The 23,842-nt window shown below is 47.5% G+C and overlaps 1 protein-coding gene across 4 annotated transcripts in view; it reads right to left on the reverse strand.

Annotated features, from left to right (window-relative positions):
• The window catches only part of PRKN (parkin RBR E3 ubiquitin protein ligase), a 1,379,176-nt gene that overhangs the window by 18,693 nt on the left and 1,336,641 nt on the right, over positions 1-23,842 (reverse strand). For all 4 annotated transcript variants that reach the window (XM_055391408.2, XM_019029889.4, XM_055391406.2 and 1 more), the window contains one exon: positions 20,195-20,278. In XM_055391408.2, coding sequence (XP_055247383.1) covers positions 20,195-20,278 — 84 coding nt within the window. The remainder of the gene's footprint in view (positions 1-20,194; positions 20,279-23,842) is intronic.

Raw genomic sequence — 23,842 nt, forward strand, 5'->3', positions numbered from 1 at the left:
TTGGCCAATCCCAGCAGCCATGCTTCAGCCACTCACACACTGCTGAGTGTTCAAACTGTGTTCAAATGAGGCCGACACCAACTTGTAACCAGCCCGGGTGTTTCTGTACCTCACTTCTGATTTCTGTACATCACTTCCCTTTTTGTCTATAAATTTGTTCTGACCCCGAGGCACCCTTGGAGTCTCTCTGAATCTGCTGTAATTGTGGAGGCTACCCAATTTACGAATCGCTTTTTTTTTTTCTTGCTCAGTTAAACTCTGCTAAATTTAATGTGTCTGAAGTTTTTTGGGTTTTTTTTTGTTTCTTTTCTTTTCTTTTTTGAGACAGAGTGTGGCTCTGTCGCCCAGGCTGGAGTGCAGTGCGGCGATCTCGGCTCACTGCAAGCTCCGCCTCCCGGGTTCACGCCATTCTCCTGCCTCAGCCTCCCGAGTAGCTGGGACTACAGGAGCCCGCCACCACGCCCAGCTAATTTTTAGTAGAGACGGGGTTTCACCATGTTAGCCAGGATGGCCTTGATCTCCTGACCTCGTGATCCACCCGCCTCGGCCTCCCAAAGTGCTGGGATTACAGGCGTGAGCCACCGTGCCCGGCCGTGTCTGAAGTGTTAACAGTACCAAGCTAGGGGAGTGTGTTTTAGCCGGCAGGACAGCTACCCACTTTCTTTTGCAGTGGGGGTGGGGTTCACTCTGACCTCCTGGGACTGACAAGGGCCCAGGTAGATCATGGCCTTGATTGGAGAGTTAGGGGTTACGGTGTAGAAAACTGATAAGATGTGTCTTTTCTTTTTTTTTTTTCTGGTAGACAATATGGGCTCAAAGGTTATGGTTTTATTCCTCCATAGGGCATGAAGCAGTTCTGTCATCTAACTTAGAAGTCAAAGTTCAGCATTCCTTTCCCAATGAACGACATGGCATTCTGTTCCTCAAACGCTACTTGTGCTGATTTTCCCATTAATTTGATGACTCAGACCTCGGCACGGGCTAACAGAGCTGTGTAGGCATGGCGCTGGGACAGCTGCAGGGTGTTAGAGGGAGGGGCGGCCGGCGGGTCCGGGACCCCGCTGCCCAGGAGGGGAAGGCTTTGAAGAAGAAAAGTAAGGACGCTTCTGCTACGTGAGGAAGGGCACTGTGCGGCAGGGGCTCCGCCCACATCACAGAATGTAGTAACTGCGCATCCCTGAAGGACGGAGCTTGTCATTAACTATTTCAGCTGGAGAGATCAGTCTCAGAAAACTAAATAACTTAAGACCCAGGCGCCTGGCCTGCGAGCAGTCGGTTCAGAATCGGAGCCCCGAGCTGCCTGGGTTCATACTCCAGGCCCCTGCAGCCTTGATTTCTTCCTGTCATTATCAAGTCACATGCTACAAAGAGGGCTAAGGGACTAAGGCTAAGATGCTGTCATGGCGATCTGGAGGTCCCTGGGGACTTTTGAGAGTGCAGTTTTCAAACAGCTTGTGGCCAGGCGCAGTGGCTCACACCTGTAATCCCAGCACTCTGGGAGGCCAGTGCGACGGTCAGGAGTTCAAGACCAGCCTGCGAAACATGGTGAAACCCTGTCTCTACTAAAAATATATATAATATTTATATATTTGTATATATATTTGTATATATATTTATATATTTGTATATATTTATATATATTTGTATATATATTTATATATATTTGTATACATATTTATATATATTTATATATATTTGTATACATATTTATATATATATTTGTATACATATTTATATATATATTTGTATATATATTTGTATATATATATATAGCGACCTCAGTCTTTATATATATATATATATATATATATGCTGGGCCTGGTGGCGCACACATATAGTCCCAGCTACTCAGGAGGCTGAGGCATGAGAATCACTTGAATCCAGAAGGTGGAGATTGCACTGAGCTGAGCTGGTGCCACTGCAATCCAGACTGGGCGACAGGGCAAGACTCTGTCTCAAAACAACAACAACAAAAGCAACTACCACCACCACCAGCACCCAGCTTGTGGTAAAGACAGTGGGAGAAGCCACCCAGCCCCCCTCCCCTCACTGCAGTGGCCCACCTGCCCTCCACTTGCCTGCTTCCCCTGGCACCAGCACTGCAACTCCACTCCCAGCTGCCCACCCGCCCTTCTGCCCTGGGCCATCGCTGCTGCCTGGCCGGTTCTCCCTTCCCCAACCTGCCGAAAGTGCTTTCAAGAAGGACACCAGGAGGCCACGGCTGCCAAAGCTCATGCCCTTTCTTTGTCATTGTCTGCAACTGTCCCACTGCACCTAACATGTGGGAAAGGGTCACCAAGAAGGCCCTTGGAGTTCCTGCCCTTCTCAGCATCACAGCTCTTCCTGTGCTTCCTATCCTCACCCAGCGGATCCACGGGAAGGGAGGGGAGTCCCAGACCCAGTGACTGCTGCCACTGCTGCCAGCCCCAGGGACCTGGGGGGCAGGAGAAGCAGCTCTGCGACACCCTGGGAGTGGGCGGTGCCCAGGCCACTGGTTTAGACCTTTGACTGCCACTTCCGAGAGGGGATTTCTACCAGGAGGAGCACGTCTTTGCTTTGCATCCTTCATGAGTGTCTTCATGCTGATGTTTAAATCCTTCTGGAGTGATCTCAAGCAGTGGCTGGGTGCCCACAGGTTCAAGATCACCAAAGCGATTCTAAAAGTGATCCCAAGGCTTGTGTCCAGACTCTGGAGGTTGGGATTCAGTAGGTCTGTGGCGGGGTACAGAAATTAGAATCCCTAAAAATGCCCTAAGGGGTTGCGAGGGGCGGGAGGTTTGGGAACCATTCATCCTCTGGAGGGCGATTCTCCCTTTGCGCCTGAAGAGGAACATGGTGAGCTGAGTAACTTACCCTCTGTTCCCGCCTTAGTCATCAAGCTGTAAAGCAATGCCTGCTTATTGTGTTGCCAGGAGGGGAAGGTTTTGTTGTGATTCAGCATCACCGCCCGATTGTGCAATAAAAGTGTGTCTCTCACGGGGCAGTGTAACGGTTAGGTAATTGCATAGAATTCTGTGCCTGTCTACTGCTCACCCGTGGCAGGAGGAATTGCATGCATGCATGTGTGTACGCACATGTGGTGGAGGTGGGGGTGGAACAGGACAAGTCTCTCTCCTATATACTTCATGGCTGAAAATAGCAATTTCATATATATATATATGAAACATCTATATATATATTATAGATGTTTCATATATATTTCATATGATTATAGGAAATATATTTCATATATATATATATATAGAGAGAGAGAGAGAGAGAGAGAATCAAAATTCCCTCAGAAAGGTAAAGGCATGATCGTCCATCTGTGGCTCAAGAGGAATAACCTCACAAGGGTCATCGTGAGTAAGATCAACACACAAACGGCTTAGCCCAGAGCCAGGTGCACCCTGAATGCTAACCGTGTGTTTTCTATGATCACCACCATTATTACTTTGTTATTGTAATCATCACGATCATCTCTAAAGAGATGGGAATATGACCCTGTGGGAGTTTGTACACATGGAAAAGACCACTGAAGGCCTGGATTGGCCTTAAATCTCCTTTAAAAACACAAGTATGGGAGGCCGAGGCAGGAGGAACACTTGAGTCTAGGAGTTCAAGGCCAGACTGGGCAATATAATGAGACCCTGTCTCTATAAACACACACACACACACACACACACACACAAAACTCCACTGGTAAATCAAAATGTACTTATATAGGTTTTAAAAGCTGAATTAGGCTGGGCACGGTGGCTCACACGTGTAATCCCAGCACTTTGGGAGGCCGAGGAGGGTGGATCACGAGGTCAGATCAAACCATTCTGGCTAACACGATGAAACCCCATCTCTACTAAAAATACAAAAAAAAAAAAAAAAAAAATTAGCCGGGCATGGTGGCAGGCACCTGTAGTCCCACCTACTTGGGAGGCTGAGATGGGAGAATGGCGTGAACCTGGGAGGCAGAGCTTGCAGTGAGCCGAGATCGCGCCACTGCACTCCAGCCTGGGCGACAGAGCAAGACTCTGTGTCAAAAAAAAAAAAAAAAAAAAAAGCCGAATTAGTGCCTAGGAGACACATTGATATATATTGAAGCTAGAATAACTTGAGGAACTGCATATGTGTTATCTTTCCTGCTTTAAGAGAAACTCATTTGTGACACCTGTGTAGCCAATAATTAGACAAGTCTATTCTAATCCTAAAAATCCATTTAAGCCTGTTTTCCAAAAAAGAGCAGATTGTCATTAATCATGAAAACAGAGTTGGCTTAATTCAGCTATGAATGCTTTCAGGTGAATGACAGCTTTTAAATGTCAGCTTTCTTATCAACGCTCGCCTCTCTTCTCACAAACACTGAAACCTTCCACCTTTGCAGACAGCAGCCTTCCTGGCTCAGTCAAGCAGGTGGGCCAGTTGAGCACTGCTGCGTGTGAGCAGCCCGCCTCCTGCTGGTGAGTAAGAAAATGGCATCACTTTTCAGGGGCCTTGAGCTAGTCAACGTTACTGCTTGGCAATGGGTGTCACCAAAACATGTTTTGTTGTTCTCACATTGTCTTATGACTATCTCTTTTTGGAGAATATGTATATATGTATATATTTAAATGTATTTTGTTATTTTTTTTGAGACGTTGTTTCGCTCCCGTTGCCCAGGCTGGAGTGCAATGGTGAAATCTCCACTCACTGCAACCTCCACCTCCTGGGTTCAAATGATTCTCCTGCCTCGGCCTCTCAAGTAGCTGGGATTACAGGTGCCTGCTATCACACCCGGCTACTTGGGAGGCTGAGGGAGGAGACGGAGTTTCACCATGTTGGCCAGGCTAGTTTTGAACTCCTGACCTCAGGTGATCTGCCCGCCTCCGTCTCCCAAAGTGCTTGGATTACAGGTGTGAGCCACTGTGCCCGGCCTATTTTGTTATTTTTTTAAAGAGAAATCATCAGAGTGTTGGGATTTAATGGGGTGTCTAGCCAAGGGCTCCGGGGAATACAAGGCTACACTGTAAGCAATACAAGTCTACTCCACTAAGCTCCAAACTCCCCAAGCCATGCTTTAGAATGCAATTCAGAAGGGCATTTGTTTTTATTTATTTATTTATTTTTGAGACGGAGTTTTGCTCTGTCACCTAGGCTGGAGTGCAATGACACAATCTCGGCTCACTACAACCTCCGCCTCCTGGGTTCAAGCGATTCTCATGCCTCAGCCTCCTGAGTAGCTGGGATTACAGGCATGCACCACCCCACCTCACTAATTTTTGTATTTTTAGTAGAGATGGGATTTCATCACTTTGGCCAGGCTGATCTCGAATTCTTGACCTCAGGTGATCTGCCTGCCTCGGCCTCCCAAAGTGCTGGGATTACAGGCATGAGCCACCATGCCTGGCCCAGAAGGGCATTTTTGACGATGATTCTAACAGTGGTGATTTCTGCTAGGAGTGGAATGTGTGCCAAGTGCCACAGACGAGATCTTACAGAGTCTTGCCCCATGGGGCCTTAAATGCTTCCTAAAGGGGAAGTGAATTAAAATAATATCTATCAACCTATTTTGAGATTAATGGGGGAAATGGAACAACATAAATATTAAGTAGCAGAATTATTAATAGGTACCATTTATTGGTTATTTTAAAAGTGCTTTGTGTTCAACTATTGTTAGAAGTTGACATATGGGAAAAATCCACACTTGAGCTAGAAAATATGCTGATTTGTATTTTTGACAATGACATTCTCTAGTTTGTGGTTGGCTTAGGTCAGCAGCGACCAAAATTATCCACATAGATGGGATTCTGAATGCGGAATCATCACTAATAGGATGCGAGAGGGGTCAACGCCGACCACAGAGCCTACCTTTCGTGCAAAGTATAGTTATTCTGGCACAAAGTAGACTATTATTTTTGCTAGAGTGAATGCAGAAATATTTTCATTCAAGAAACATGTGTTGGGTGTCTAAGATGTGCCAGGCACTGTCCTGGACCCTGGGGATACATCCCAGTAAACAAGAGAGATGACAAATAGCAAGCGAACAATCCCTGCCTTGTGGAGCTTCCCCATTAGCAGAACGGCAGCTCTCAGACCAGCGGCACCGGAAGCGCTTGTTAAACACACATTGCTGTGGCTCCCCCACTGTCCCTCTGGGTCTCAATCTGTAGGTCTGGGATTGCGCTCAAGGACTGGCAGTTTAACAAATTCCTAGGTGATGCCGATGTCGCCAGCCTGCAGAGCTTCAGAGAACCACTGCTCACAGAAGGTCTACATACACTGTGGTCAACAAAGACAGAGAGATCTTTTTTTTTTTTTTTTTTTTTGAGACAGGGTCTCACTCTGTTGCCCAGGCTGGAGTGCTGTAGCAAGATCATAGCTCACTCTAGCCTGGAAATCCTGGGCTCTCGAGTAGCTGGGACTACAGGCACATGCTTCTGGCCTCTGCTGACCTTTAAAAAATATTTTTTGTAGAGATGGGGTCTCACTTTGTTGCCCAGGCTGGTTTCGAATTCTTAGCTTCAAGTGATCCTCCCACCCTGGCCTCCCAAAGTGTGGGGCTGCCGGTGTGAGCCACCGCACTCGGTAGGGCAGAATTTTTCTCTTCTCTGGGAAACCGAGGTCTTTGCTCGTCAGGCCTTCCATGGACTGGGTGAGGCCCACCCACATTATAGAGGGTCATCTCCTTGACCTCAAAGTTAACTGAGTATAGATGTTAACCACGTCTACAAAAATCCCTTCACAGCAACACCTCGACTAGTGCTGGTTCCAACAACTAGGCTGTGTGGCCCAGCTACACTGACACAGAAAATTACCCATCACAGCTAGGCTGAAACTCATGTTTAAGACTAGATCTGTTTGACTTCCTTCAAGCCCCCTCTGCTTGTCTTGGATTCCTCAGACACGGGTGGGAACACCTGGTCCTTGCTGAAAGAAGGTAAATGCAACCCTGGAGAACAGCAGTGCCGAGCCTAAATGGGCTATGCCTCTGTGCTTACAGGGGTGCTGAGTTTAAACGAGCTATGCCTGTGTGTTTGCAGGGGTGATGAGTTTAAACGAGCTATACCTCTGTGCTTTGCAGGGGCAGTGAGTTAAATGGGCTACGCCTCTGTGCTTGCAGGGGTGCTGAGTTTAAACGGGCTATGCCTCTGTGCTTGCAAGGAACAAGTGCAGAGCAGGTGAACCATTTTGCTCACACATGGTCAACATGCTTTCCTGTGGAGTGACAATATTTTGTCCCCTCTGCAAGCCCCATTTTTAATGAAGGATTTATGGGGGCCAGGATCTAGCTGTTAGCTTTTCAAATTTGCACACCTCTCAGCAATGCTGCTCCTGGGGACACAGTCGTTCGATTCCCTCCTGCCTGTTGTCGGCTGGACCACTATGCAGGCGTGGCTGGGGTGCCTTTCAAAGTGGCATTCACTCCCTTTTCCCCCAGGTCATTTTATTTTTGTTTCTGGCCAAATCCAGCATTTTCCTTAAGGGTTTAGCGCCATCTGGTGCATCAGAGGCGCACTGCAGCTGCTTCCCTCCTGATACTGAGTGGGGTGTGCAGAGAATTGCCAGGGGCGCTTTCCTTTGAGGAGCTCCAAATACCCGTGGGGTATGCGGTGTGTATGTATGTGAGTGGCAAGTGTGTGCAGTGTTATGTATCTGTGTGTGGTGTGTGTTCTGTGTGTATGTGTGTTGGGTATATGTGTATGCTGTGTGTGTAGGGTGTGTGGTGTGTGTGTGTGTGTGGTATATGTGGTGCATATGTGTGGTGTGTGTAATGCATGGTGTGCATGTTATGTGTGTGTGTCGTGTTTGTTATGTGTATATGTGGTGTATGTGGATGTGGTGTGTGTTATGTTTATGTGTGTGTGGTGCATGTGTGTGGTGTGTGTAATGCATGGTGTGCATGTTATGTATATGTGTGTGTGTGGTGTGTGTTATATATGTGTGGTGTGTATGTATGATGTGTGTTATGTTTATGTGTGTGGCATGTGTGATGTATGTGTGGTGTGTGTGTATGTATGTGCTGTGTAGCTGTGATAATAAGTTTCCACAAAAATATTTTCCACGTGTGAACTTGCTCTAGCCACTTGTTTATGGAGTCCAGTACACAGGGTACACAGGGTATAGACTTGCAAAATCAGGTTCGGAATTTACATTCAGACCTTTTTTACCAACTCTGCTGGGATCCTAAAACCCCTCTGGAATCCAAAAGCCTTCGGGACAGCATCATTTTCAGGGAAGGGTCCCATGTGTCAGGCCAGGCAGGCATCTGGTGGAGGCCGCACTGTGGCCGTGCAGAGGAAGACTTTAGGGGACCCAGAGGCCGTGACCCCCACAGGTGAGCGAGCTCAGGGGATCCGCAGGCTGTGACCCCCACAGGGGAGAGAGCACATGGGACCCACAGGCTGTGACCCCCACAGGGGAGAGAGCACAGGGGACCCACAGGCTGTGACCCCCACAGGGGAGAGAGCACAGGGGACCCACTGGCCGTGACCTCCACAGGTGAGAGAGCTCAGGGGATCCGCAGGCTGTGACCCCCACAGCGGAGAGAGTGCAGGGGACCTGCAGGCCGTGCCCCTCAAGGCAGAACTCCTAGGGGTGGATGGAACCCCCCGGGGGTGCTGAGGCTCCTGCAGAGGGAGGATGCCCCTGGCCGGAAGCTGCACCCCAGGGAAGTGCGTTGCAGAGGCTCGGTGCTCTGCCATGCTGGAGTGACAGTCCAGAAGAGAAGATGGGTTTCTGCAGTGCAGGAGAGCGCTTGGAGAGCCCCAGCCCCAGGTCTGCATGGTCAGGATCGGCCTCCAAGGGCAGGCGTGTGGTGCCACTGTGTGTGTACCCACGCAAGCATGCCTTCACTTGTCTTTCAATCCCAATCAATCTTTCCTTTCCTCTCTCCACAGTGCCTGACAGTTTTAGCATTCAGCCTTAAAAACCCAAACCCCCAAGTTTCACCATTTTGTAATACTTTGCAACTTACAAACGGCTAAACACACACGCATTTCATTATTTATAGCTTGGTAGATCTTACTGGCTCTGTGTGGCAAGCGACGAAAAGGCTGTGAGCCTTTGAGCAACTTGCCTGGAAAAGGAGGAAATCAAACCAGGCCTTTGACGACCTGCCAAGGGCCATTTCTGCTGCCCCAGAGCAAACCTTCGCACACAAGCTGAGTGCCTTGGAAACGCACTGCAGAGGGGCGGGTGCTGTCCTGGCACTGACTCAGCTTTTCACAGCTCAAGGCCAAGCCCGAACGACGCCCCGAACGACGCGCTGGCTTTAATGGAGATCTGTCGCAGCCATTCCATCCCATCTGCACATCCACTTAGGCGGCGGGTCCAGGGTCATGGATTCAAGAGAAGTGGCATCAAACCTGCTTTACTTAAACCAACAAGCGGTTCAGAAAATACACTCCCAAATAACCGGGGATCTAGATCTCCGGGAATAATAAATTACACCCGTCTCCCAATACTGGGACTGCATTTGTGTGTGAAGGCAGTCAATGGCTGAGAGACGGCTCTGCGGTGAGATGCTGGGGCAAAATAGATCAAAAGATCTCGGCTCCCTGGAGCCACTGCTGCTTCAGTGTCCTCCACTGAGGGAGGTGCACCTCCTAGCCTCTCCTGGACTGTAACTCTGAAGGGGTGGGTGTGGGTGTGGGGAGCATGGATAAGGGGCGGTTCGTTGGAAATTGTCAGTCTTGCATCTTGATCGCTGGCTCCAGCCTAGATTCTCCTCTGAGGTGGTCTAGGCATCCACTCCTTTCCCCACTGAACCCCTAGCTGAGATGTCCACAATGAATGTGTGTCTCCCCGAACAACCTGCTTTTGTTTCTGTCTCCTCTTCCAGCCAATGGCACCACCATCGTTCTAAGCTAGACATTCATGCATCAACATTAACCCGTCTCCTCTCATCCTGTCTTCTAATCCACTGCCAAGTTCTGCAGATCCTACCTCAAGCCCATCCCCTCCTCTGTATTCCCTGGCCAGATTCCTGGTGCCTGGTGTGTCTCTGGTTTGGCCCTTTTAGGGGGTGCTCTGCTGTGCTCCCAGCCCCACCACCTTGGGACTGAGGTCACACCGTCACATCACGGCGGTGGGGCAGCTCACGCCCAGTGGTGGAGGGTGGATGCGAAGGGCTTACCTCTAGCCTCCTACCTCTGGCTCCCCTCAGTCTTCTGTGGCAACCGCACTGCAGTGGGACTCCACCTCTGCCCAACCCTGCTTCCTTCTCTTCCTGAAGGTGCTGTTGAGAGCACCCCGAGACACTCCCTGCCTGCAAGTCTCAGAGCCTGTTCTCCTGGGAACCTATAACCTGTGGCACTTGGTGCCTGGATAGTCCTAGGAAGCAAACTCTAAAATGGAGTTAGAGCTGGAATCCCTCCCGCCAGTGGCCAAAGAGGAGCCTGTCACTGTTGGAAGAAAGTGCTGGAAGCTCTGAGTGGGGCCCCGAGGAGCAAAGGGCAGGGTCAGGCAGCATGCAAGCGCCCTGTCTCTGTGGCTGTGCACACAGGCAGACCCTGTGGATTCCAGGTGTCTGTGGAGGGAAAAGAGGTCACGTGGGGCTACCTGCGGGCCAGTAAGAGCATCCCAGCAAAGATTTTGGGGGTTCAGCAGCTGAGAACGATGGACCATTTGAAAGAGAGCCCCTGGCATGCTACTGAGCCCTGTGGAATTGGAGCATCTGTGCAGCAATTGTCATAAGACAGAAGTGGGGCATCTAGGCCCAGGCCCAAGCAGGCCCACGGGGCGTGAGCGAGCTGCACAAGCAGGTCCTCAGACCCCCGTGCCATCCACACCGTGGCGTGACTGCCTCTCCTTGGGCTCACAACCATGGCCCCACGGTGGTAGTGGCCGGGCTGGGGAGATTCCTTATGACACAGTGAGGGATCCAAGCTTGGTTCACAATTGAGTTAGCTTAACATATGGCTGCAAGCCAGAAATGCACTGTCGCTATCCTGTAATACTCCTTAGGGCTGAAAGAGTGGTGAGGGGAGACCCTGTCAATAAGCAGAGCCTTGGGCAACGCAACTGCTATGGTCCGAGTGTTTGTGTCTCCCCAGATTCCTATGTCGAAACCTAATCACCAAGGCGGTGGGATTAGGAGGTGAGGCCTTTGCAAGGTGATTGGGTCATAAGTCAGAGCCCTCAGGAATGGGATTAGTGCCCTTATAAAGAGAGGGCATTAACCAGTCACCTCTCATCCTGTGAGGCCCCAGAGAGCTGTCTTGCCCCTTCTACCGTGTGAGGGTATAGCTAGAAGACGTCATCTACAAACCAAAAAGTGGTCCCTCATGAGACCCCAAATCTGTTAGTGCATTCATCTTTGACTTCTGAGCCTCCAGAACTGGAAGGAATAAATGTGTGTTGTTTATAAGCCAGCCAGTCTACGGTATTGAGTGACAGCAGCCCAAACAGATGAGGCAGCAGCTGACAGTGGACTGTGTGTGGAAAGGAAAGAGTCCTGAGTTAGGAATAGATACAAGCTCCTAAGCAGTGGCAAACGTCTTGGCAGCCTCTTTAAGGGCAGGGACAGAGAAAATCTGGAAGACCGAGGACAGGTAAGACAAGGAGCTCTGCAGAGCAGGCACGTGGACAGACCCATGGGAGGGGCAGGACATGTCCGCATGTTTGCACAGCATAGCAGAGCTCACAGGAGAGCACTTCAACAAGCAGATGGAGGGATCCGGCCAGTGGACCACTGCCAGCCTCCGCCACTGGCCACAGCAGTCCTGGGCCAGGGCACTCCTGCGTGGAGGAAGCGTGGTGGTGAGGTGAAGCCCTGCCAGGCCCCCCAGCTCGGGCATCCCCCCATCTGCCACACCGCCAACATTCAACCTGCCGGCAACAAAGAGCGGCACGGAGTCCTGTGTGTCCTCCACTCCTCGAGGAGACCAACTAACTGGCCAGTGGGTGTCAGGTGGATCACACTGACACCGGGGAAGATGAAGACACTCCATCTTGACAGGAAGTGACTCCTTTTCTGGGTGTGGGTTTGCCTTTCTTGGCAACAGAGCCTCAGCCAGCACTAGCATCTGCAGGCTGCCGGCACCCTGCATGACACTGCACTGTGTCCCAGTGGGCGCACACCCATGGGAACACTGGTCCTGTCACACATCCTACTGCCCAGAAGCTGTTGACCTGATGAGACGGATGGACCAGGCTTGCACGATGCCGCTGGAGCTGCACTGTGATGTGGGCGCTATCCTCTAAGGTGAGGTTTACTCTGAATCAACAACTACCATGGTGCAGGGTGTGTCGCCAGCAGGCAGAACGCAATGGTTCAGGAATCAAGGGGTGGAAGTAGGGACGGCCCCACTTCTCACTCCCAGTGGTCCACTTGGAGTTTATGCTCTCCATCTGTGCAACCTGGCCTTGCATATATAGGGGCCCTGGCTTCCAGCATGAGAGTACTTTTGCCAGAGAACACAGCAAGAGTTCTGGTCACTTTATGTTGCATTGCCAAGTGATTAGCAGGCTAGAAAGGGAGTTGCCATCCTGGAAGGGGTAACTGACTCTCAGGAGCAGGCAGGGCTGCAGTTATAGAATGGGGTATTTAAATGGGAAGAATGCATTTGGCACCCAGGTGGTTCACTGTGGCATCTCTTGGTCCTCCCCTGCCCAATGTTGATAGCAAATCATTCAGTAGTCATGGCTTTAGAATGGCACCCAGGAGCCTGGACCCATCAGGGATGATGTCTGTGTCACCCCACCAGGTAAGCCACCTAGAGGTCTTCTCTAAGGGCGAGGGGAATCTAGAATGAGTAGGAGAGAAGGAAGTCAATGGGAGTCAGCTGCAACTTCAAGACCAGCTGTGGCAGCATGAGCTACATATAGTTTACCCTGTTAACCTTCCATTTGTACATTTCTCCAGTCTCTCTCATTCCACAAGCAAATGTCTCCAGGCAGTGCAAGGGGCAGATGACAGCAGATGCTGTGAGGCTGGCCAGACCCCTCCTCCAGGACTGATATCCCTGCTGCTGGGTATGTCCGCAGCAGACAGCTCTCTGCCAAGTCTCTACTCAGGAAGTGCCCCCAGCTGAAGAAAGCTGCTTCACCCAAAGCCTTTCTTCCTTCTGGGGGAAGCCCACATCGAAAACCTGGTCTATGCATAGGGATGTAAGGCCTGACCACTCTGTGTCCATGCACAACAACTCAGAAGGCTCATCCAGCTCCAGAGCTCCTTCTAGGACCTGCTGTGGCAACTGCACGGCAGTTCAGCCTTCCTTCAATCTGCTTTATGCGATTCCCCACAGCATCCTCCAGTACACAGTCTGCACTCGAATCTCAAGCAGCTCAGGGTTTTCTTCCTGGAAAACGTGTACTATTACAATTCCCTACTAAGTGTTTTTCATATTACAGCCAGAGATCTTTCGAAAGCACCCATCTGATGACGTCAATCTTTAAAAAATCTCCAGATGCCTTCTCACTGCCCTAAATCCCAAGCTCCTGCCTGTGACTGATAAGGCCCTTCATTTCCTGGCTCCGTCTCCAGCCTAGTCTGTGGCCACAGCCACCATCACTTTATGGCACAATCAAGGGAGTGTCTTCCACCTCCCTGAACATGTCATTCACGTTCATCTCCAGAACTTTGCACACCTTGTCCTTTTGCTTAGGACACCCGTAAGTTCCTTCCCTGCCTGAAGAGCTCATCCCTGTAGGTCTCAAATTTCACTTCTTTCAATGAACAATTCCTCCAACCCCGCAGAGAACTGGCCAGGTCCCACTTTTATGCTTCCAAAGCATCCTGAACACTCTCTCGTGCCTCTTAGCATACAACATTTTAATTATTTGTCAAACTGTTTTTCTACTTCACTAGATTACAAACCCTATGAGAACAGTGGCCAAGTCCAAAGTCCAAGTCTATCCTTTTTTTTTTTTTTTTTTTTGAGACAGAGTCTTGCACTGTCGCCTCGGCTGGAGTGCAGTGGCAACCTCCGCCTCCCAGCTTTAAGCGATTTTCCTGCCTCAGCCTCCCACCAAGTCTATCTTTAATGTTGTATCCAAAATGCCTAGTACTATGCGGGGTAATAAAAGGTGCTTTATAAATGTGTACTGAGCATCCTTCTTCTTCCTTCTTTCCACTAATTATAAGAAATTCACAGTCGAAATGAGGTTCAAAGGCACATAATGTAGGAAGTGTAACACAACGTTGCAGCCAAAATTCCACTTATAGATGTGTTTAAGATTTTAAAAAATGTTAATTCTCAACATTTAAAAATAAAGATATTTAACAAAAACACATGGATTTTATGCTACTGACATCACAAAATCACACTGGAAGGCCTGGTACCATTGGGCTCACATTTCTGCTGGGTAAACACGGACCTGAACTGGGGAGCTGTGTGGCAGGTGTCTCCCCAACACCCCACAACAAGCCATGCCCACTCCAGTTTGCCACAGACCACCCCCACCCGCCCCGGCATGGGGCTATGTGTTATTACGCTTGCAGGCTTTTGTGTTGATGTGTTTTTGTTGTTCTGTTTGTTTTAATAGGAAAAGCAGAAGAAAATGAAATTTATCTTTGCATCCTTATCAAAATATTGACAGGTCCATGAAGCAGGCTTCAACTCTGCCTCGCTCATTTAAGGGTTGTGTTGCTGTTGGCATTTGAGTTGGCCATCCCTGGTATTGTGTTTGACAAGCCAACAACAGCCCACTCATCCCCCTCTTTCAAAAGGCAGAGTGACCAGTAAGAACAATGGAAGCGCATTTCTGCTTCACTGGGACTGGAGTGGTCATCAGTGCTGGCTGGTGCAGCTCCCAAAGACCTGGGTAAAATAATGGTCTGGGGCTTGTCAACTCTATGCCCCTGGGTGGCCACTCTCCCTCCCTCTCCCTTGCCAATGGACAAAATCTATCACACAAACTTGAGATAAGGCTCAGCATAAGATGGTGTATTTGAAAGTGCTTTGTAATCAAGCACGATACAAGTGCATATCCCAAGCAAATTATTATATTTATCCCAAGCAAATGGCGGGTTTATTTTTCTAATTTAGGAGGCAGATGGAAGGAACTGAGGTTTACTGTGAAAATCTAATTTTCTTTTATGATTCAAAAGATTACTGAGACATAATCCAGCCCTGAAGCTACTGTCTATTCTTTTCCTGTACTTACCCAGCTTCATGGTAGGGAGGGAGGTGTGTGGATGAAGGAGGGATTTGTCATTCATTCAACAAACACTTAATGAGCACCTACTCTGTGCCAGGCACTGCAGGATACAGGATGCAACAGGCACAAACCCTCCACTAACAAAGCCCAGACTTTTTAGGCCGGGCGTGGTGGCTCATGCCTGTAATCCCAGCACTTTGGGAGGCCAAGGCGGGTGGATCACGAGGTCAGGAGATTGAGACCATCCTGGCTAACACAGTGAAACCCCGTCTCTACTAAAAATACAAAAAATTAGCCGGGTGCAGTAGCAGGTGCCTGTAGTCCCAGCTACTTGGAAGGCTGAGGCAGGAGAATGGCGTGAACCCGGGAGGCAGAGCTTGCAGTGAGCCAAGATAGCGCCATTGCAGTCCGGCCTGGGTGAAAGAGCGAGACTCCATCTCAAAAAAAAAAAAAAAAAAAAAAAAAAAAAAAAAAAAAATTCAAAACAAAAACAAACAAACAAACAAAACAAAGCCCAGACTTTTTGTGAAGATACAGAGAAATGATATTTCAAGTGACGAATGTATCAGAATGTACAGTTGTCTGAAAGCTTACAGGATGTAGTGGGGAGGGCAGATGGCTTCTGGGAGGAGGTAACATGATCTGGGCCTAGAATGTTGAGCAGGAGGCATGGTTGGTAGGCAGGCATGGGCACATTCCCCTCAGACACTGTAGATATATTAGAGAGAGCAGTTGCTGATCCCCAACTACTTAGATAAAGTATAGCCACTGAAATTGATCTCTCCTGTGGCTTTAGAGAGCACCACTAAAAATCTGGAAGTCTCAGTCTGCACTCCTGTTGAATAGGGAGAGGAACATCAACTACTTAGAACCAGTTTATGTGGCTTGCAAGAGCAAGTGTGTAGTTATTGGTAAGTCTCCAGGGGGAATACGTGGAAGGAACTGGAACATGGGGAGGAGAACAAGCAGGGAAAAACAAGGAAAGCAAATGGGACTGGACTCTCATTAGTCTGTGATGGATTGATCTTCTGTCACTGCTTTCCCAAACTCCCAGCAGTTTCAACGTAAAGCTTGTTCAATATTTTAAAACCAATTTAAAGCCAATTTTTGAGTTTGCTTTAAAAAAATTATTGCATTAATCAAAAAATACATTAAGTTTTAGGTCCAACAGTCTAACTGATAGGAAAAGCTGATTGGGACTCAAAAGAAATGGGCTCTCCTGGCTGGAGCATGTAATGTGCAAGAACAGAAACCAATCAACGCTAAAGGGAAGAACAGCAGAAACGAGTCACAAATGGCTCAAAGCAAAGAACCCTGCAACTGAATGGAATTGAAAGAAAGTGTGAAGAGGGCTGATGAGGGTATTTAGTTATTATTAGCAAAATTCAGATGTGAGAACACATCTAAAGCCTTCGGTTCCAAGGGAGGCTGCAATTGGGCTTTTATTGTGAGATGTGTAGAGTGTCATCCTTTCAAAGATTTCAGGTCAATGAAACTGCAGAGGTCATCCTCCTGGAGACCATGCTGCTTGAGAGAAATGTAGGGAACAGAAAATAAGCCAGCTCTATGAAAATAAAAGCCCTTCATTCTGTTATCAAATCGAATTGGGTCATGAAATTTGAAGAAATAGCTTGTTTGGTTCGTGCCTTCCCACATCCAAGAGCAGCTATGGTTGAAATAAGGAAACTTGGGAAGATTGGTAAATTCGCTCATAGAGAAGGTGCTGGTAATTCTGTATTCTTCCCCCTCTCTGCTTTGCATCTGGAAGGCTGACTCCCATGGGCTGTGCCCCCAGGATCCCTTGTGTCTGGCTTCGGTGGGGTATGGCCCATGGGAGACATTAGCAAGAGATCGGATGGCAGGAGGCAGGAGGCAAGATGTCCATGCTCGCTCCCTTCCTGTGTGGGGCTATTTCCAGGCAACGCTGGATGCTCCATGATGACACCTCCTGTCATGAGGCCCCTTCTCCACGGCTGCAGCTCATGGGGTTCATGGGACTCTTCCTCCCCCTGCCTCTGCAGGCCTGGGGTGGTCATGGCTCCCCAGTGATGCTCGCTCCAAGGCCCTCAGCCCTATGATGGTTCCTGTGTCCCCAGCCCGCCTCTGCAGGTCATCCCTTTCATTAACATCTCCTCCTGTGCCCATCTGGGTTGGCTTCTCTCTCCCGAGGGACCCTGACTGAATCAGAGACGTAGGAAAACATGGCAGCAAAGACCCCAATTAGTTGCTTTCCGTTGTCTGGCAACTGTTCACCAGCAGACATCTTTTTAGTTTGGCTGGTTGGTTTGCTTTGTTTTCAAATAAGAGGAATTGGAGGCTGGCCCTGTGATCAGGAATTAGAAGCAGGAAGGGCCTCATCTCCTGGGGGGGTCTAACTGCAGGGCTGCTTCATCCCGAGTTCTTTCTGGGATGACCCTGATGTGGATTAACTATACCTCCTCAGAATTCCTATCATGTCAGTTGCTTGTGCAACCTCTGTGGCATCTACTGAAGCCGCAGAAACTCCATGGGAGCAGGGATGTTGTCTTACTCTTTGACCCGAGGACCTAGAACCATGCCTAACATATTACCGGTGTTTAATGCATATCTGTTGAATGAATGAAATACTGTCTCATGGGGCGCAGTGGCTCACGCCTGTCATCTCAGTACTTTGGGAGGCTTGCTTGAGCTCAGGAGTTCAAGACCCCAGCCTGGGCAACATGCTGAAACCCTGTCTCTACAAAAAATACAAAAAGTAGCCTGGTGTGGTGGCATGTGCCTGCAGTTCCAGCTACTCGGGAGGCTGAGGTGGCAGCGTTGCCTGAGCCAAGGATAGGGAGTCTGCAGTGAGCCAAGATCGTACCACTGCACTCCAGCCTGGGCAACACAGTGAGACCCTGGTTCAAAAAAAATGAAATAATGTCTCTTTCTTTATAGATGCTGCCATCACTCAACAAACCATCTATTAAATGTCTGTGCAGCAGATGTCATCTTGGGCCTGGAGACACAGGGGAACAGAGGACACAGTCTGGTTGAAGAGGTTCTGGCTTCTGCAACTTTGCCCATGTGGCACCCTCTGCTGGAATGTCCTTTACCACACCATCCTGCTGTCCTGACAAACTCTGACCCATCTTCTGTGACTTTTCCAGGGAAACCTGGAAGTGTTTTATATAAGCTATAGAGTTGCTAAGCTTTGGTTTAGCATATTACTGTAATTACGATATTCATTTTCCAGTAAATCTCCCCCCATGGCTCCCCTATGAGCCTCTAAAGGGAAATACACTTTTCTTTTCTTTTTTTTTTGCGGGGGGATGGAGTCTTACTCTGTCACCAGGCTGGAGTGCAGTGGTGCGATCTCAGCTCACTGCAACCTCCACCTCCCGGGTTCAAGCGATTCTCCTGCCTCAGCCTCCTGAATAGCTGGGATTACAGGTGCACACCACCACACCCAGCTAATTTTTGTATTTTTAGTAGAGACGGGGTTTCACCATGTTGGCCAGGCTGATCTCGGTCTCTTGACCTCATGATCCGCCCACCTCGGCCTCCCAAAGTGCTGGGATTACAGGCATAAGTCACCGCGCCCGGCCGGGAAATATACTTTTCAATGCATTTTTCTAGAGAGTCTAGCAGCTGCTTGACCCACCCAAATGCTCGACTTAATGTCTGCTAATTGACACTGTTTGCAGACACAGTTCCCCCGATGCTGGACAGCTATGGTTTAGGTCATCTCTAACTTTCTTTTTCCTATTTTTCTGAATCCAATATTAAGGTTTTAACAATTTAAAAACATTTAATTTGGGCTACCTTAATCTTTAACACCAAGGCTGGATGGTTCCTCTTGACTGAAGAATGAACGGGATTAGAGCGAGGGTCAGGCGCCTGGATGGCTCTAGGTTAAGCAATGCTCTTCTTTCCCTTACAGCTACTGTTTCCAAATAAATACTGTAGATGCCAGAGTATCACTTTGTGGAAGCCTCTGCCATGTTTGCAGTCTCAGAGCATATGGATGTAAATTGCTAGACTAACTCCGCTTCCCAGAGCCTCAGGTATACCCGCCTCCATTACAGCGGTCCTGAGGCAGGGGTCTCTGGGCCATTATTGCTTTTGCTGTCAGTAGCTGGTAAGCTCACGTTTGAATGTCCCTGAGCTAAAATAAAATTAACAGAAAGAGCATTTGCTGCCTGGGCTATGGAAATGGCACCTCAGTCCAAAATCCACTCATATGCTCACGGCCGGCAGTTTAGGAGCAGACGAGAAGACCCAAATTCACCAGTTCTATTTATTTAGTTATGCTAATATTGGATAAACTCATCTGCAGAATTCCATATAGGGATACACTTATTCATGCTCTGATTTTAGAGCATTCAGATCTTTAACATTCTCTACTGTAAAATCAAAATATTCTGGGATTTCTATGTCTGTTTACTAGGTTCCTATCAGTACAACGACTAAAGGATTTATTTGCGAAGATTTGGTGTTTAAACCCTTGTTAACATCTACATTGGGAGAAAAATAATGAGCAAATTCATCTACTGTGATGACGTTTTTACTCTTTTTCCCTGAAGGTTTGGTTGATCCTAATTAATAAATACAATAAAATGTATTTGCACTTTCCTAAGACTGAGATAGCACCTTAGAGAGTGAGGCTCGGCCAACACATTCTTTACTTAATGAGGACTGAAACACCAGTTAGCATAGGGCATGACGCTGCTAAAAGACAATGATATCCTTACATAATGTGATCTTTCTGTACATGCCACTCACAGAGGTATTTTCACCAGAGATTCTAAACTAGGGCATTAAAAAAACTGAAGTAGACTTAGTATGGATTTCTCTGATTTAGAGACTGTTAAATTGTTTTATTTCCCCTCTAAGGACTCCTTTGAAAATGCTCACATGCCTTGTCCCTGTTCCATATCTGCCCAGGGAAAAGCTATTTTGGACATGCCCCAAATGGCCACTGGGAAGTCTACACTGTGCCCCAAGGAGGGGAGTCATTCTGGGAGAAGCCAGGGCCCCATTCCCATGGCTGTCAGCTACCACTCTGCTTCTTGCTTTTTTAGAATGGAACTCTCCATGACCTCCAGGAAACGGCTCCAGTCCCCCACTGTGTCCGGAGCCCTGCTTGGAGGAATGAGTAGGGCATTAGGGCATTCTGTACCTGAGTAGTTGTTCCTGAGGCTTCAAATAGGGCACTGCACTCCCCTTCATGGTACACTTCTTTACATTCCCGGCAGAAGGCAAACTGCAAAAGAACACACATCCATTAATTACGGACATTAGGTTGCATTTGGCAATAACACATTTTTCCTTTTCCAAATTCATTATATTCATTCCTCTGGCTTGTGCGACAGTTTCTGTATAAAATTACTTTTTTTACAAAGAGAAATCAAGTTATATTTTGATGGGATTGTTCACTCTTTACTCAAGAGTGTTCCAAGCACCATAGCAGGGCTACAGAGATGATGGGTCACATTTCCTTCCCTCAAGATGTTTCCAGTCTAGTGGAAGACACAGTGATATGGTTTGGCTGCGTCCCCACCCAAATCTCATCTTGAATTGTAGTTCCCATAATCCCCATATGTCATGGGAAAGACCTGGTGGGAGGTAATTGAATCATGGGGATGATTTCCCCCATGCTATTCTTGTGATAGTGAGTGAGTTCTGACGAGATCTGACGGTTTTACAATGGGCTTCCCCCTTCGCTCGGCTCTCATTCTTCTTCTTCCTGCCACCATGTGAAGAAGGATGTGTTTGCTTCCCCTTCCACCATCATTGTGAATTTCCTGAGGCCTACTCAGCCCTGCGCAACTGTGAGTCAATTGAACCTCTTTCCTTTATAAATTATCCAGTCTCAGGTATGTCCTTATAGCAGTGTGAGAACAGACTAATACACACAGTAATGCAAATAAATACCCACAGCAAAGTTTAATTGGTATTAGAATGTAAGGAAAAAATTTCATTCAAGACATTCCCTTTAAATATTTGTTTACATTCAATATTTGTTTGCATTCACAGAAGATTTATATGCCCATGTCAGTGGACTTACTTTCGTATTGAAAGCCTATTATGGAAAAAGAAATGGGTGGCTATGGGCTGAACCATGCCCCCTCATAATGGATAGGTGGAAGCAGGACCTCAGAAAGTAACTGTATTTGGAGATAGGGCCTTTAAAGTGGTAAAGGGAAGATGAGGTTGTTAGGGGAGGCCTTATTCAATCTGACTGGTGTCCTTACAAGAAGAGGAGATTAGGACAGAGACACATGGACTGAGAGATGATAAGCAGCATTCACCATGGGACTGAAGACGCCCAAGGGACCAATGCCCTCTACCCGCCATCTTACAAAGAAGAAAGCTGGAAGAGTGAATGCCAGCGAGGCTCGTTTAGGGCTGTCTGTCTGGGATCCATGGACCTCTCCAGAAAGCACGTCCCATTCTCATCGCCACCAGCCATGCTCTGAAGTCGCTGTCACGGTTGAGTTGTGGGTCAGCAGTGGAACACACTAGACTGGAGTCATCATCCCATCCCCTGCCACCTGAAACACCTTGGGAAAGCCACCTTGGTTTCTGTGCCTTGGTTTCCACCTCGGAAATGCCAGGATAACAGTGATAGCTTTCTCATATGACCCCTGGGAGAGGTAGTGAGATAGCACATGCTGAGTGGCTGCAACCACAGCATACAATGTGTTCTAAACTTTAAAGAGATAAGAACAACAGGGACTATTTTGCCCCTACTCCATTTCATAGGAAGGAGTTTCCTCACCAGAAAACTGGTTTCTTTCAACGCAATTTTCTTTAATAAGTTGTGGGCAACATCTCCCACAGCAGAAACTGTATTCAGAGAAGGCATTTCAGCAGAGGAGAGAGTGCCATCCACAAGTATGGTGTGTGGATGATGGTGGTGGTCTTAGAGCATAGAGGCAAACTGACAGTATCCTCTTTCCCTTGAGAGGTGGGCTTTATGTCTCTTCTGCTGACAGCCAGATGTGTTGAGTACTTGACTCCTAGAATGTGGTAGAAATGATGGTGTACCACTTTCTAGGCCCAGGCCTCAAGAAACCAGAAGCTTCCATTTCCTGTTGGGACACTTGCTCTTGAAGCCCAGCTGCCATATGGTAAGGAAGCTCAACAGCCCACGGGAGCCCCACATGGAGAAGAGCTGCAGCCTCAGCCGCAACAACAGCCCTGTCTGAGCTTTTAGTAGACAGCCAGCACCAACTTGCCAGCTATGTGACTGGGTCATATTCCAAGTAGACTGTTGTTATTTGAAATCATTAAAGTTTAGGGTGGTTTTTACACAGCAATAAATAACTGATACAGTAATAAATAAGAATATAATATGCTGAAAGTGGTGTCTGGAAGATTCAAAAATTTACAGAGACTTACAAGTTCTCAAACTAATATTTTATAGTATAAGTTAGGAATTTAGCCTAATTTTGCTTAAGACAGGACTGATTTGAATTGAAAAACAAAAATAATAAAAACCAGGATATAAAACCAACTCTATCCCAAAATATACCATAATTCCTCCTTGCCTCAAAAAAGAATAGCTTTTACTCAACACTATTTTTCCTTCATGTTGTCTTCACCATGTGAACAGAGTTTTCTCCTTTCCTACGTCCAATTTCTTGTTTTAAAAATTTATCTGAAAAGTATTTTAATCTCAGGACATCAGAAACAAAAAGGAAAGGCATTTTATAAGGAAACAATCTCTTCAGAGATATGCCACAATTGATCTTCAAGCCATCACTTTTAGCATATTATATTCTTATTTCTTCTCACAGCAGAGAGACTGAACTCAAATTTAGTGAAATGTAAACTTTATTTAAAGGTTGGTGGGACAGCGTGTGTGCGTCAGAATGTCCTTACACAAATCACCAACATTACCTGGTTTCAGCTTCTGACATCTTATTTTCTCTGAACTAAAAGTGAATTCACTGAATAGTGAGTTGAGTTCTAGGATTTTCTCCTATTTTTAAAAACATTTATCTGTTAATACTTGGGTCTGCCTCACACTCATTCCTCTGCTCTTACATGCTTTGTTGGAAAAATGTGGACGGGAGGCCCAATCATGGAGAACTGGCAATGGGGTCTCAGCCCACTGCTTTCTAGAGAAGCAAATCTGATCTGTTGGTGTGAAAGGGAAGACCGTTCACATCTTATTAGCTCGTGGATGAGATATAAAATCAGTTTCATGGTAGAGGAACACCCTGGAGGCTGATCAGTTTGTCAGAATAAATAGGCCTTTCCTGACACAAAGACATTAAATTCCCTTTCACACCAGTACTACAAAGAATGGACTATTGAGAAATAACAGAGAGGGAAAAGCATATCAAATGAAAGCCTCCCCACTTTAGCATGGCAAAAGGCAAGCAAATGCTGCAGGAATATTCCGGTGATGACTTCACAGGGATGCACTGGCTAATTTGCTTCTATTCAAAGTATAATTTAAATTTAGATCTATCATGCAGTGGTCCTTCCCAATTAAGTAACATGAATCTGTCTCATGTGCAATGGGGAAATGTCTAGAAGGTCTGATTTGATCTTGAAAATGTTTGGGTTTTCAATTACATTATCCAGCACTCAAGACTCTCAACCTTCAGTTCTCACACTACACACCAGAGTGCCCTGCAGTACTGTAACAAACTCACAGGGGTGCCTGGGATATTCTAGAATTTTAAGTAAAACACAGCATGGCTGTTGAACACTGTGATTTATTAACTCAAGGTAGTTCCCAGTGTTAATGTAGATTGTGCTATTTTCCTTTTGGTGACATTGTATCTTTGCAAAGCTGGGCTTTTGGAAGTTA

This window comes from Gorilla gorilla, chromosome 5 (genome assembly GCF_029281585.2).
Source record: "Gorilla gorilla gorilla isolate KB3781 chromosome 5, NHGRI_mGorGor1-v2.1_pri, whole genome shotgun sequence".
NCBI classification, from domain to species: Eukaryota; Metazoa; Chordata; class Mammalia; order Primates; family Hominidae; genus Gorilla; species Gorilla gorilla.